The sequence below is a fragment of the Balaenoptera ricei genome, chromosome 5 (assembly GCF_028023285.1).
Source record: "Balaenoptera ricei isolate mBalRic1 chromosome 5, mBalRic1.hap2, whole genome shotgun sequence".
Taxonomy (NCBI): domain Eukaryota; kingdom Metazoa; phylum Chordata; class Mammalia; order Artiodactyla; family Balaenopteridae; genus Balaenoptera; species Balaenoptera ricei.
The window spans coordinates 111401412-111417627 of record NC_082643.1 but is presented as its reverse complement, the minus strand read 5'-3'; the positions used below and the strand labels follow the sequence as shown (position 1 = coordinate 111417627).

General features: G+C 38.8%; 1 protein-coding gene across 18 annotated transcripts in view; it reads right to left on the bottom strand.

The window, feature by feature from the left end:
• Positions 1 to 16216, bottom strand: part of SGMS2 (sphingomyelin synthase 2) — a 101690-nt gene that overhangs the window by 18383 nt on the left and 67091 nt on the right. For 15 of the 18 annotated variants that reach the window (XM_059923391.1, XM_059923387.1, XM_059923396.1 and 12 more), the window contains 3 exons: positions 13021 to 13174; positions 7911 to 8077; positions 1645 to 6454 (listed from right to left, as the gene is read on the bottom strand). In XM_059923391.1, the coding sequence (XP_059779374.1) occupies positions 6251 to 6454; positions 7911 to 8077; positions 13021 to 13174 (525 nt within the window). In that variant the 3' untranslated portion in view covers positions 1645 to 6250. Of the gene's footprint in view, positions 1 to 1644; positions 6455 to 7910; positions 8078 to 13020; positions 13175 to 16216 lie in introns of those variants that run through there. The other 3 variants (XR_009503345.1, XR_009503347.1, XR_009503346.1) reach the window with 1 other exon arrangement.

The window sequence follows — 16216 nt, the reverse complement described above, 5'->3', positions numbered from 1 at the left end:
GAAATGTAGTAAATTCCAACTACAGGAAAAATCGGTAGCATTTGACAAAGAACCTGTTCCAAGGACCAGCTGCCCTCTCAACAAACTAACTGGCTGATAAGGGAATAAACTCCCCTAAAAAGCAAGCAACAACAAAACCTCTGAACAGTGATGGTGACCATAGTAATTATCACAGGAAGGTAGCAAAACAGAGAAAACAGAGGCTTCCCTGGTGGCGCAGTGGTTGAGAATCTGCCTGCCAATGCAGGGGACACGGGTTCGAGCCCTGGTCTGGGAAGATCCCACATGCCACGGAGCAACTAGGCCCGTGAGCCACAACTACTGAGCCTGCGCGTCTGGAGCTTGTGCTCCGCAACAAGAGAGGCCGCGATAGTGAGAGGTCCGCGCACCGCGATGAAGAGTGGCCCCCGCTTGCCACAACTAGAGAAAGCCCTCACACAGAAACTAAGACCCAACACAGCCAAAAATAAATAAATAAATAAATAAATAAATAAATAAATAAATAAAAATAAAGGAATTCCTTTAAAAAGAAAAAAAAAAAAAAACAGAGAAAATTCAGGTTCCAGCCCTAATACTTCCGAGTTCTTTCATCTCACAAAATGGGGTCACCAACTCTTTCCTTGCCTACCTCGTGGGGTTTTGTGAAGATTCAAGAATGTATGTCAAGCATAAAAACAGTAAAATGCGATGCCTCATTACAACCCTCCACGTATGAATTGAATATGCATTGTATAGACACACAGTAGTACATAATCGACTATTGTTCTAACATGTCAGCGAGTAATCTAGTTTATGCTTCTGATATTCTTACATATTTTATTAGAAGAAATGAAATGTTAGGTGTCAAGTTTTGTGAGGCATCACATTAGTTCCTTGTATAATGCATTCGAGATAATAAGGGCAGTCTTTGAGGCTCTGGCCAGAAAAATCAGCAAGCCATTGTTTCAAACAGGAGGATGGGACAAGCTTTTCATCCAAGACCTGGGTGAAGGTGGCAGAAAGACTATTGTGATTTATCCTCTATCATTTCCAGATAATCCAAAGAAACTTGGATTATCCAACAACTTGATCTTTGAACCATATTATCTTATCCTTGTCCCCTCATCCCACTGAGTTTCTTTTACTAAATTTGTCTTTGAGGGTCATGCTTTCATTTTTTCTCAGGGTGTCCAAAAACAACTTACAGCGATCTACTGCTGCAATGACTACTAAAGTCTGGTTGATGACATACCCTTGGTCCCCTTTGTGAAGGAAGAGGATGACATTTCTTTCACAATTGAGTGACAGAGAGAATGCTTTCCTTGAAGAATTAATGATATTTGCCCCTCTGTGAACAATGAGAATGAGAATCCTGGAAATCGTAACTGACTTTATCCTTCTCCATGAATGACCTTATATTGTTGTGAATTATTTCTCACCTTAAATCCAAGGGTGGGTAAAATAACACATTCCAGTTTATTTAGTGTGCCATTAATTGAAGGTTATCAGCTTATTTAATAAACAGTGCTTGAAGAAAATAACCCTCTTGTCGTTTTAATAACTACTGAAAACTAATATTTTTTACAAATCTTTAAAGAAAACAATTTTATTAATTAAAAAAAACAGTAATACTAATTTTGAAAAGACTATTGATGTCATGGTGGTTTATTGCGTAAATACAAAGTATAGGCCCTTGCTCTTTCATTTTTTTAAGCAAAGCCAAAGAGATTAGAAACCAAGTAGACATATTCTCTTTAGAATAGAAACATAAATTAGTTTTAACTAACAATTAGGCACTTAAAATGTAAATGTAAAATGGCATTTTGAAGTACAAACTACAGTTACACTCTTAAATTCCTCCTGAAATGTTTTTATAAACACAAATGCACAAGCATGGAAAACATATTTCTAAACTAAGATAATTTCCCCTTTTTGAAAAAAGAACCTGAATTCAAATCCCATATGATAGACCAATGATTAAGGTACTGGTGGGTAGGGGAAAAGAGCTTCTGAAATTTACATATTTAATTAAAACTTAAGCATTTAATAAAACTATTAAAATAATATACAGTATATATGATAATGAAAAATATATGTCAGGAAAATAATGAATTCTAGACTTAAAATTTTACTTTACAACAAGGCACTTAACACACTGAAACAGTACAGTAAATTTCCAAAAGATGCAATTGGCTACCTCTCAAACCTTGTAATAATATTTCTTTTGTGAATATACTCTAACATAACCATACATTTTGCAGCATTAATCATTGCATAGGAGGTAAATTAAATAATGAATTCCAACTTGGCAACTAGATTAACTTATATGTTTATAGTTTCTTCTTTTTCTTTTAAAGGACAGTTTTAAATAATTCCACAATAAAGAACTATTCTCATTCATGATTCATTCAGAACACAGCATAGTTAGATTAATGAATCATAAAATAAATCACAACTTATAAGGTGTGTATCTGTATAAAAACTTATCTTTGGGTACCTTTTGACATGATTTTCAGTGTTTAGGTATTGAAGTCAAGAGCACTTCTTAATAGAAGAAATATTTTTAGCAAGTAAGTCAAAGGAGTTAAATTATTGCAACACAATGACATTAAAAAAAGGACTCTTTATACATACAAATAGAAAAGCCTTTAACTTTTTAAAGGGCATATTAACTATAATATGCTTGATTTAACCATGTAAACTCAGTTATTAAGAAATTCCTTCTCATACTTCCTTATACTACAGAAGTGAGTGTGTTAAGACCAGCTTAAACTTTTAATCAGTTTTACAGTGCAAAACGAAAAAAATTTATAAAAGAATTTTAAAAGAAATGTTCAAAATATTCAAGGAACAAGATGCGAACTCTCAACTGAAAAAGAAACTGCATGAGTTCTAGCACGTAAAAAAAAAAAACACATAAGAAAGACAGCCAACCTGGTGTTTCAAAGTAAACAAAGTATAGGCAGTTATAAAGGGAGACATTAATGATTGTGATGGTGAGAGGTAAAAACGGTCTGCAAGTTTTCTTTGATCAAACGTATAAAAGATTAGAATTGCAAACCCCTATGATCTAAGCACGTTTTCCCTTCGGGAAAGGTTTAAAATGCCTTTAAAATAATTATCCTTTTGCATGATGTTTTCAGATTATTGACAAAAATAATTTTAAAAATGCCTTTCAAAACTCGAAAATACACTTTAAAAAGTGGCGTTTGTGTTCCAAGTCATATAAGGTATTTCCACAAGGGGGCACTGCTATACAGCAAAGAACCTTTGCAATGTCATCCATCAACCAAGACTAGAAACTCCGGCTCACTCACAAACACCTTCCTTCCACAGCAAACCTTGTTTCCCAAGATGCCAGTAAATTAAATAACAAATTCTAAATTACTTTGGGTGGAACCGAGTAGGTAAGAAGGCTTTATTTTCAGAGCTAGTGGAGGAGATCAAAAAAATAGAATCTGAAAGGAATTTATTTTCATTTGAAAGAATTTAGAAAAAAATGTGGCATCATTTACAGAAATTATATATTATAGAAATATTGCACCGAGGACTTAATCACAGAAAAAGCTTCAAACAGGAGCACTGGCTTACAAAAACAAGGATAACCAATAAGATCTTATAGATTGATTAGCAAGGAAAAGGAGTTCCAAAAATTTATTGTTTCAAAAGGCAAGCTCATAATTATGATTTTTTAATCAAGGTATAACTGACATATAACATTATATTAATTTTAGGTATACAACATAATGATTTACTTGTATATATTGTGAAATGATCACCACAGTAAGTCTAGTAATTGTTTATGTTATATCCCAAAGTGGCATGTTGGATTGAAACTGAAGTTTGCTTTCCTAAGTGTAAATGGGTTTTGTTATTTCTCTTATTTTCCCATCTTGAAACTTTGATATTCCCCACCCCCCTTATTTTCATAGCACATGCTTCCACAGCATTTATTAGAGAGCTATGACATATACATGTAAAGAACACAGAAGCAGTAGTGTCCACAAATGGGGTCATAGATGTTTTTAAAGTTCTTTAAAAGGTGATGGTATTATGTGAAAAAACACAAAACAAAACATGATTATTTGACTAAAATGCAAGGTTTATACTGTTTTCAAGGATCTCCAACAATCAAGGATCTCCATGATTTTTAAAGCTTAAACACCTTTCCTTACTTAATTTGAAGAAGAGTGGGTTTTCTAAGACGCAGCTGAATAAGGCTCTAAGGTATATTAGGTTGTTTTATTTGAATTCGAGGCTCAAGGAATATACCAATGTTAGGAGAGCAAAACCCAGGCTTTCGTATCAGATACTTTTTCTCACAATTAGACAGCAGAAATTTAAAATCAGTGTTTTCAAGTAGAACACATTGTCTTATCGCAGATGTCAATATTTAACAAATGAAAATAAGTGAAAATTATGTAGAATTATAGCTAAACACAGCAGGTAAGCTACACATATGTTTCTTACTGACTTACTTAATAATAAATACCAGAAAAACTTCTTGCATTTCAAAGCCTGCCAAGGATGTTTAGCGTTTCAATTCTTGTTGTAAATAACCAGATTAGTCCGTCTTTCTGCCTTTGAATTCAACCTTTAGTGTTTTTTGTTTTTGTTTTTGTTTTTTTTAGTGTTTCTTTTTTACACAGAGAAAGAGCCATACTGAAAACATATACAGAATTTTAGCACCAAAGGATGATGACCCTTCTGAACAGATCTGTATTGTGCTCCTCTCCAACAATTTAAAGGTCAATTTTGTACCGAATCAAGGCCGACTTGTTTACAATGACAAATTTAGGGATGTTTTTCATTCTAAGTGGGGAGAAATTTTCACCTTCACTATAAATGTAACTGCCTCCTACCAGCCCCCCTGGCCTCTCCACTCTCTGACTGTGTTGATGACTTTGTGACCTTAAAGTTTTTCCTAGGGTTACTAGAAGTCTAAAGAAATTAAGCCAAGAATTATCCAAAAGATTCAACAGCATTAAATAATGCACTACATCTGGTCAGATATTTAAAAATCCATCTTTTTTTTTTTGCATCACCTGAAAGAACTTTAGAAACTATTATCCCCCTTTATTGAGTAGCTGTAACCGACTAACACACCAATTCCAACCATAGATTATAGTGCAGCACCGTGGTACAATTTTAGGGTCAAAGTAAAATTACTCAATTGTGGTATGTGTCCTTAGGACCAGTACATAAGAAACGGAGTCTCTTGCTAAAAGGCAAGGATGCATTAAACTTTTGGATTCCATCTTGGTTTTTCCAGAAAGCACAATGTCACTAGGAAGAAATGGTTTTCAGTGAAATGTGACCAACTGTATTTCTGAGTTCCAATTTGCAGCTCTAAAGCAGATCTCACACAGGGCGTGACCTGGGAGAGAAACACAGGCTTGTTCCCCACAGGGCATGAGCATCAGTTCATACAGCTATGTGTGTTCAGCCTGTGCTACACTGTTGACTGCTCTGGGGGTACAGGTGCAAAGTTACCAGGTAGACAGCAGAAGGACTCCTCGTTAGCATAAGCAGCCCCATGTCTCCTGTATATCTGTCATAGAGCTCTTAAAATGAAATATTTACACACATGTAAAATCTGTGGGGTGTGTCAAATACTTTTATATTTACTTAGTTCATCTCTTTTTTTTAAGTTATAAAATTATCAGTTAAAAAAAAAAAAGTGAAAGTGATATAGTACATTGGGTGGTAGCAGCAGCACATATTCCCAGACCTGACCCTGACCTTCCCCTTGACAGAGCAAAAACAAAGTTCACCCGAAGTTCACTCACAACCCATGGATCTCCCCCTCGCTGAGAAGCCTAATGCTAAAAATCACTGTCAACATTAGGTGATTCTATTTACACAGTAGCCGTATATATCCAGATTTTTATTTAAAACATTAACAAATTCTTTTGACCTCGGAGGGAAAAAAATTCCTGAAAAAATTCTCAAGTAGAGAGCTTTAGAGCAGAAAGAATGAGGGAAGAAGTAGTATGTTCTTTGGCACCTCTTTAACAAGCTCATTAGTAAAATCCCAGTTTGAGGGCTTGTCACCAATGAATGAAGAGCTGCAGGAGAATGTAACTTTCTCAGGATGAATAAAAAACCAGTCAAAGGGTAATACTTCGTTCATCTTTCTAATCATTTGCACAAAATTTGGTCTGCTTCATTTAGCAATCAGTTCTCCTAAAATAAAAACAAAAACAAAACTATACCTTTGGTTACAGCGATAACTCTTTTGGTCTAAGAGCTGATGCCTTTGTTTTGCTCCTCAGGTAGATTTTTCATTATCTTCACCGATCTTCTGAACCCGTGAATACTTCTTGCAAGACGATTTAAAGCAGCCAGGAGGCCAGGACAGTGGCCAGGAGAAGCAGCAAGGAATTGAGCCTTGCACGTTTTTCTCAAAAAAATAAAAGATGGGGAACCACCATGCTCGAGACAAGAAATTAGTCTGTGAAGAGACCTTCAAGTTCTGTAAAAGGTAGAAAAAAAGTAAAATGAGACATATTTTTCACAACTTGCATCCTAATTTGTTACTTAATTAAACTGTCATTTGCTGTAACTGAACAGGGAAAGCAGCAGAATCCGGATCGCAAGGCAATGCTTGTCTTCGCTCCTTTCCCCTAACTCTGACAGGACTCTGGCCACACTTCCAACCCCCTCCACTCTTTCCCTCTCTGTGGCTCAGGCAAATCTGTTTTGTTTTGTTTTTACTTTTTGCCCGTGCCCTGTGGCATGTGCGATCTTAGTTCCCCAACCAGAGATCGAGCCTGCGCCCCCTGCATTGGAAGCGCGGAGTCTTAACCACTGGACCACCAGAGAAGTTCTCAGGCAAATCTTCTGCCTGCAATTCCAGTAAGAACGGAGACTCAAGAATGGGAGGGAGAGCTCTCCAGGAGGAAAATTTTTCAGGATATGTCAGTGCTCAGATCTGTGGGTCAAGGAAGATGGAAGAGTGAAAGGAGAGCTCATAAGGTTGAGCATATTTAAGGGGAAAGATGAAGATTTTGGTTCATTGGTGTCAGTAGACATCTAGATGGAAGTGGAAGAAGGAAGATGGAAATAGGAGACGACAAAATAGAAACAGAGCCACAGAGACAAGTAAAGTAATCCATAGGAGGGGCATTTATTAGTGGACACCACTAACTGAGAACTGGATTTAGATCCTTGGGAAACTACATATTTCAGTTGCTCACAAATTCTCCCAACATTATATGCATCAGACAATATGGCAGGACTATCCCAAGATAAGTAAGTCATGGCACGCAGACTAACTCTGTTAACACCAAGGACATACACTAAGGCTAGAAAGACACAGAGAAGGGATCATTCCATCTTGGGACTGGAGGCAGAGAGCAGTAGTTAGGAAAGCCTTCTCACAAGAGATGGCATCTGAGCCAGCTCTTTCAGAATGAATGGGAGAAGAAAAAAAAAGTCATCTAGGAACAGGAGGCTGCAGAAACAAATAAGGAAGGATAAGAAGGGAAGCCAGAGAGCACAGTATCACCAAAAGATGTACAAAGTCCACTTCTTCATCAGTTACTCATTTTGCCTGACTTTTAAAATAGTTGCTGTCTTTTCCTCAAAAGGGCAGGGCATGTTTCACCTAGCTGCACGACAATGCTTCCACAGAGAAGGTTCCTAAACTTTTATTCAATTTTAATTCTCCTATAAATTAGCTGAAATTAGTAAAACACCATGCTTTATAATTATACAGCATTTTTACCCTTAAACATCATTTATATTTGTGACATTCTTTATTTTAAGAGGCAGTCATTACTATAAGTTTAAGTGAACTGACCTAAACCACACGTTTAGGTGGCAACAGCAGTTATTCCCATTAAGCTACTGGAAACTCCGCTGTGTGAAAAGAGGTCCACTGCATTTAAAGAAAAGAAATTATCCAAGGATAATTTCACTGCTCTCACCTTTTCATTGGCCATGGAATGGTACCACCAAAAGAGCCGTGTTGTGATATAATAAGCAACGATCACATCGACGGTATAGTGTTCGTGTGCTACAAGGATGCAGATGATCCCAGCGGCGCTCAGCAGCCAGCAGATTAAATGATACCACCAGAAGTGACGAGGCGAATCTGGACAGCAGAAAAATTAATAGTTAATAGGATTCCCAGAGGTGGACTGAATGATGACAGTCTATCCTAATGACCTGAGAAAAGTCTAAGGCCAGGAAGTCACTGAAGGAGAAAATGGATAACCCAAAATAAGTCCCTGTGAACTGGCTGGGATTTGCTCCGGTTGCCGAGGGGAGATGGGGTGCTGTTGGTAGCAGGTCTAATAGTAATTCCCTGGGGCGGTTGGTAACACTAGATACTCTAGGTCTTACCCATAGTGTTTAATAATTAGGAAGAGAACAGAAATATGTCACATTAGGTTGGAACTGGCTCATACTGGCTCCTGTAGGGACCCCACTGGAAAGAGAAACAGTAGAGTGAAAAGAAAGGATAGTTGTCGGGAACTCCCTGATGGTCCAGTGGTTAGGACCCAGCACTTGCTCTGCCATGGCTGGGTTTAATCCCTGGTCAGGGAACTCAGATCCCATGAGCCGCGTTGTGTGGCCAAAAAAAGAAAAAGAAAGGGTCGTTGTCTATGAAAAAGGGGCGGTGGGGTGGAGGAGGGAATGAGAAAGCAAGAGTGATTTTAGGTCTTATATATAAACTTACTTTGATTTCTGCAGGGGGAGAAAAATGGTATTTGTGGCTAGCAATATTTTGATTCTCAGCAACTTTATACTGTTATTGCCAATAGCAACTATAAGACACTCCCTATGTAAAGCTTGGGATTCTTGCCTATTCACTTATGGGTTTGAGCCTTACCTAGAGAGGGCGCTAAGTTCATGACACTGATCAGCTATAAGAGAGAACTAAAGCGCTCGGCAGGTTAAACATGATCGCACGCCCCCCAGCCTTCCCACACAGGTGGTAATGACACAGGTGTAACTGGAACCAGTGCTCATCTCTAATAACTTTTCTTTTCTTTGAATAACTGTTTCCTTTTTTCTATTTTAAAGCTTTATTAGCTCACAAAGATAATAATCGAATAAACTAAAATTTATTTCATATTTAACTGTGTTTATATTTATAGTGATATTTACTTTCAAGTGTGGAAGAATGGTTGAATAGCAAAAAGATCCATTTCCAGAACTTTACATGACACATCAAATCAAACATGGTTCAAATAAAAATTAAATAGCTGTTGCTCTTTTAGTCCTACGTGGAACAGTAAGATGATAAACCTGTATTTGCATTTGAAAGTCTGATTTCCTACTCCTGAATGTGCAGCTCATTATTTCCAACTCTTGCTTGGTTCATCCTGCCACGAGGTTCTGGCAGATAACTCATGAAATCCAAGAATTTTATAGCTAGGAGAGGCCTTACTTCTGTAGCCTGGGGGGCCAGATCAACAGTCCCCATAACTGTTCTGTTAGGATCTGAATGTTAAAAATCTGGAGATTTCACTAAATATGCATTCTCCAGCACCATAGACCTCACCCCTCCCTGAAGCCTCACATCAGCCCTGCTTCCCTTCCTAACAGGTCATCTGGTATTTACCTTAAAAGTCCAAAATGTCTGAGCAAAGCAGAACTATTTTGTATTTGTTTATCCACAAGAAGCAAAGCTGAAGTAGGTAGGGAGTAAAGAGGTGGCCCATTTTACTACTCGTGGAATTGAAAATGAGGTTTCAGGAATGGCTAGATGCCCTAGCACTGCTCTCCTAGCACATAAAAATGTATTCTCTATGAGCTACCACACTGGGATCGCTGCTCATTAACTGAGAACACTGGCTGGCCCAAAGAAAAGATTTAATATAAACTATTTTGAAATAGAAATGGCAAAATGGTAATCCTCTCTGTTCTCTCATTCTACCCACAGGGATAACCTTGAGCTGAGAGATGATGATACAATTATTAATGAACTCCACTGTCTATGTGGGATCCTAGCCCTAGTTGTCAATGAATAATAGAGACAATAGACTTTGTGTAGTAGCAAGGTAAAAAAAAAAAAAAAAAGTAGTTTTCTCGACTAGCAAGACATTTGGTTCTAAGAGCTACATTGATTTCTCCAGGCTAATTTTATAAGGAACCTAAGTCCCAAAGATAATATTTGCACACCTGTGTAAGACCCTCTCTTGCTAATCCACAAAATGATTCTGGTCCCACGTTTTCAACCACTCTCATGACTAAATTCAAATCTGCTCGTAACAACGGAGTAAACAGGGAGAGTCCAAAATGATCAAAAGGCAGGAAAGCAAAAAATATACAAATGATGCATCTAACTCTAGAAGCAGAATGTTCAAAGAAACCACTGGAACCAATGCTTACTCAGAACAACAACACATGGTATAATTTAGAAGGTCTGTTTTTCCTAATTGCATAGGAAACGGGCGTAAACATGGAATGCCCAGTTTATGTACAGAACTGATTCTAAAGTTGCGTTTGTATCAAGCATTACAGATTTGCCCTTTTGTTTCTCACCAAAACTTGGAAAAAGTGAGAGTAGCATCGACATATATACACTACCAAATGTAAAATAGATAGCTAGTGGGAAGCAGCTGCATAGCACAGGGAGATCAGCTCCGTGCTTTGTGACCACCTAGCGGGATGGGATAGGGAGGGTGGGAGGGAGACGCAAGAGGGACGGGATATGGGGACATATGTATGCATATGGCTGATTCACTTTGTTGTACAACAGAAACTAACACAGTACTGTGAAGCAATTATACTCCAATAGAGATCTATTTAAAAAAAAATAAAAAGGAAAAAGCAGAATGTAATTCTTTCCTTGCTGTATGTAAACTTATACAATTTAAAAAACCTCAAGCTCAAATCATACGTGGGAAAGAAAATGTCTCTACATACTGCATCAGCCTTTATTAAAGCATAGAAATAAACAAAAAGTTGCCCTGCTATTTCTCTGAGGTGAAAGTACAACAATGAGCAATACATCCAGGCTATTTCTTAGCAATTCTATAAGATCAGACAGCTTGGGTTTCCAAAAATTCTAAACAGAGCCAAGAAATTGGTAGCGTAACCTCTGGAGTCAGCCTGCTTGAGTTTGAATACTGCATCCTCCAATTACTAACTGTGGACTGTGGCTTAATTCATTCACTTTCTTTATGCTTAAATTTCCTCTGAAAAATGGGGAAAAACAGTGTTTCCCTCATGAGGTAGCTACAAGGATTAAACAAGTTAGTTTGCGTCAAGGCCTTGGAATAGTGCCTGGCACAGAAAAAGTACTATGTCGATTTGCCGTTATTGATAATATCACTTGGTCTTCAATTATTTTATAAAACTGACTCTCGGTTTCCTGGGATGTTTTCTCTTCATTACCTTATGTTTTCCACCCACAGTAGCTTCACTCTAACATGTAACACCTCCCGGCCCTCATCCTCATCTTCTTCTATAAGCTTTTATGATCTGCAGATTAGAGAGAAGATCCTACAACCCAAATGAACCTCTCGACTGGAAAATGACTGATCTTACACAGGTCAGTTTTTGCTGAACTTTCCACAGCAAAAGTCAGAGCAAGAGCTATAAACAACATAAATCGCTCTGCCCACCACCCAGAACCTGTAACTAGGTATCAGAAATTAGAAATTTCAGAAGATTGAAATTTAAGGGGGAGTTATTGGCACACAGACAGAGCTAGGTTCCTCCTCTCCACCACGTCTCCAACTGTGTAAGAACAGAACTATGGGGAAAGGTGCAGAAGGCCCTCTGCCTTCAAGTCAGACAGGATGACAAAGGCCGAACACTTAACATGCTGCTCTCCTAACTCAAAGCTTGTGTGTAGCATTTAGAAAGAAAACAATTCAGAAGGTATACAATTGTCACCAAAAAAAAAAAAAAAGACTTCATCTACTACAGAGACTCTCCTCTCTTTGTCATATTGCCCTCAAAGCAGAATTAAAACCTATAACCCCGGGCAGTCTATGGGGCAAGAATTCACTTCTGCACCACTGGAAGATAAACCTTGATGCGTCTAAACCTGTTTGGACTAATGACGGGCTAAGAGAAGAAGGGAGAGAAGGGGACTAACCAAGGAGGACAGAGGGGAAGGGCCTCCTTCCCCTGGTCTCTGCCCAAAGACCTCCATGATATGCTCTGCAAGTGAAGAGAATTGAGATAAGCCTCTAAAAGAACAATGGCATGGGGATAGGGTATCTTGGAACTAAAGATGAAGGTTAATACCGACCAGCTTGGTAAAAATGGAGGGAGAAGCATCACTACTTCAAAAGGATTTTGAGATAATGGGCCCAAATATACAAAGCCTCAGAAATCTGCTAGGCAGCTAAAACGAAACACAACCTCCTTCACAATGAACAAGATGTTATTCTGGCCAAAAAAAAAAAGCCACTGGAATACACAAGAATTTTGTATAATGGGAATTAAGTACGTAAACATGGGGAGATATTTCACATTCTCATCTCCATGTTGCTTTCTAAGAAGAAAGTGGTCAGTATTGGCAAACTGTTTCATGAAGATGCATATTAAAGCACAGAAAGCTACTGGAAGTGACGAAATTAGAATAAAGTGGGATAAGGAAACGTTAAAAAAGGTTTAAAAAGGGGAAAATATTAACCAAAGTATTTGGGATGATGGAATGGATATTCCATACAATGGAAATTTCATTCAAAAGTCCTTTCCATTTGGCTCTGGAGCACACTGATTCTTTTTTTGCAGTAACCTTAACAATGATTCTTCTTTGTTTCAACATTAAAATAGCTTTTCATACCTTAAGAAGTACTAACCAAGGAGGGAGACATTTTGGAGGCATGCTAAATATTAGCAAGAAGCCAGGGCCAAGCTTTAAGCCTTCCTTCAGTGTTCAAATCACATACGACTGGTTGAAATGATTTAAACACACACACACACACACACACACACACACACACACACACACACATCCCGCTTTCCATAGCTGTCGATTCCAACAGAATAAAGACTCTTATCAGTTTCAGGGCTTAGGGATCCCACCCACTACAACAATCAATAAAGCAGGAATGAGTTATTACTTACATTCTTTGATGAACAAATAAGTAAGTGTCAGCACAACTGTGTGACCGCTGAAGAGGAAGTCTCCACACAAGATATGCGACCCAGTTATGGACAATCCGCCACCAGAAATCAACCGTAGAATCCGTTGTACTTTTGCCTGAGAGTCTCCGTTGAGCTGAATGACACAAGAAGATCAGGAAAAAAATTTATAAGCTGATAAAATCATGTTTTAGCCTAATTTATGTGATATTTAGAAAGGTCACCAGGTTGTGATTTTTTTCTTTTTAACTTCAGTCAAAAAGAATCCAAGGGGGAAGCTCCTCAAACTGGATTTTATTCATTGTATTGGCCAGTTTTAGTGATACGTTTTAAATTATTCAATATGTTACTAATAATACATTTTAGTGGTGGTGTGTCCTTGGGCAAAGCTTTTAAAAATACTAATAACCAATGACTTCACCACAGTTATGGACCAAAAAGATCAAAGCTCCTTTCTTTCCTCTTTGCAGGGGGAGGTCGGGGTTTCAGATGGCTAATACGTGATTCGGCTGCACTCCACATTACTAATATTCTACAGTGTATTCATACCTTGTGTTAGGTGGGCAACCTAAAGTGTGCATATAGCTGTATTAACATCTGATCAAAACATTTACAGTTAAAAAGCGCTGCAATACGTTAAATAATTTAAACAGGCTTGAAAATGATGGATTAGGGATGTACTGGCAGCTTTAAAATGAGTAGCTCGATCAGGAAAAACATCCTCCAAAGCAATAACCTGTGTGCTGTGGCAGGAGGTCAGGAGAGAGCTCCCTGGGCAAGGGTGGAGAAGCCCAGAGAAGCTGTCGTGATGACATGGGGAACAATGATGGGTTAGGGCAGGAGTTTGAGGCAACAGTCAAAAGTTCATATCCCGTTAAAACTTAAGCATACAGGTATCCCTTACATGTGGAATCTGAAAAATACAACAAACTAGTAAAATAACAAAAAAGGAAGCAGACTCACAGATATAGGGAACAAACTAGTGGTTACCAGTGGGGAGAGAAGGGAGAGGGGTAATATAGGGGTGAGGGAGTGGGAGGTACAAACTACTGGGTGTAAGATCGGCTCAAGGATGCATTACACAACACGGGGAATAGAGCCAATGATTTGGTAATAACTGTAAATGGAGTGTAACCTTTAAAAATTGTATTTAAAAAAACCGCCCCACAAAACCCAAACCTTAAGCATACAGAAAGGAGTAGTGCACTGAGATGGAACACACGGGAAAATGGAATACTGAAATGCTGTACGGCCGGATGGAGGGTTTCCCATCAGTCTAATATCAAGTGAATAGGTTTAGAAAATCAAAGAATGACACTCAGAAATAAAATGGAGTCAGAGTATACACAAGAAGAGAAATACAGAAAGACCATTAATGACTATTTCCACTTGGGACCGGGGGCACAGTTGTAAGATACAGTGCTTTTCATACTCAGCGATGATCCTTCTGGGCAACTGGCCCCTGAAGCGTGGCCCAGGCCAGTCATGATGGTGGCAAACTGTTTGGTGGTGTAGACAGGTAGTGTCTAGTCCAAGTAGACGTGTAGTGGTGAAGGAGGGTAAGATGCGTACAGATGGAGGAGAAGACAGTCTAGGAGGAGAGAAATTGAGTCTCCAAAGCAGGTGGGAAACCATCCTATACGGTAAAATGGGAATTAGGGCAGGATTCCTTGCCTAAAACTTTCCTGATTAAAAATATCGTATGGAGGGCTTCCCTGGTGGCGCAGTGGTTGAGAATCCGCCTGCCAATGCAGGGGACACGGGTTCGAGCCCTGGTCTGGGAAGATCCCACATGCCGCGGAGCAACTGGGCCCGTGAGCCACAATTACTGAGCCTGCGCGTCTGGAGCCTGTGCTCCGCAACAAGAGAGGCCGCGATAGTGAGAGGCCCGCGCACCGCGATGAAGAGTGGCCCCCACTCACCGCAACTGGAGAAAGCCCTCACACAGAAACGAAGACCCAACACAGCCAAAAATAAAAAAAAATAATAAATAAATAATAAAAAAAAAAAAAAAAAAAAAAATATCGTATGGAGCTGGAAAGCTTTCTGGTATTCAGGTGATCCTTGTAAAAAGGCAAACACACCGTGATCGGGTGATAGTTGAGAATAAGGCTCTGCAGCAGAAAATGACATGAAACAGGATTAGAGGGCAGCGTGAGAAACTGGAGGTTTCGAAGAAACTCAACTTTTCTTCAAGAGTTTGCTTAGGCCGAGCCCAGCTGGCAAAACCAAGAGAACATGTGCATTTTATCAAGAATTGACAGTCCTTAAACCAAACATGCCAAGTAACAGGTGACCCTGCCTTGAAAAGACAGGGTCTAGAAGGCAGTAAAGGATCCATACCCGGAGAAGATAAGGACTGTTGACAGAGTTGCAGGACTCACTTCAGGTGCCCCTCAGGAAAGGCGTACTGCAAACCACATAAAATGACGTGAAAGCCCTTGATGTGGAGGATAGAATCTAGCATGTGCTTTATCAGATCAGCCACAGACCTTCAGGAATTTCTGGTTGTGCGGTTGGTACAAACAACTGTCAACAATGAGATCAAATAGAAAGGTACATACACTCCGCCTGACCATTGTGTTCCCAGTTTAAAGAACACATCATTCATTTCAAAACTATAATAATATTTTTTTATCCACTGACCCACCCCAACTCAATACTCGAATTTTCTAAGGGCAGAAACACTTAAATTTCTTTACTAGAAAGAAATTTAGATGGATCAAAAGGCATAATTAAACCAGGAGCTAAAATACTGCCACACATTCTCTTCTCCCCCCTTTCTTTCAGCAGTGTTGGTGTATTGAGATTTCCGATAGCATTTGATTCCATACGCCTTCACAGAACAGAGGAAGGACTTCCTTCTTGCTTTTTCTGTACTTTCTCAGTTCTTAATTCCTCAGTCCTGTCACTGCTATCTTAAGATGTCAGATCATGCTCAGCATAAATGCTAAACAGAACTTCAAGAAAGGAAATTTTAAAAGAGGGTGGAAAGAAAACTGGGAAGGGGGAGGGTAATAGTGAGAGTTGGGATTAACAGATTATTTTCTAGTTCTGTCCTACTTCATTGAGGCCCTCTATCACACACCACTAAAGACTCTAGTTCCTCTTAATTTCCTCATTTTTCAGAGGAATGGCCATTCTATGCCATTCCTGGATATGAAACTGAAGATGTAGA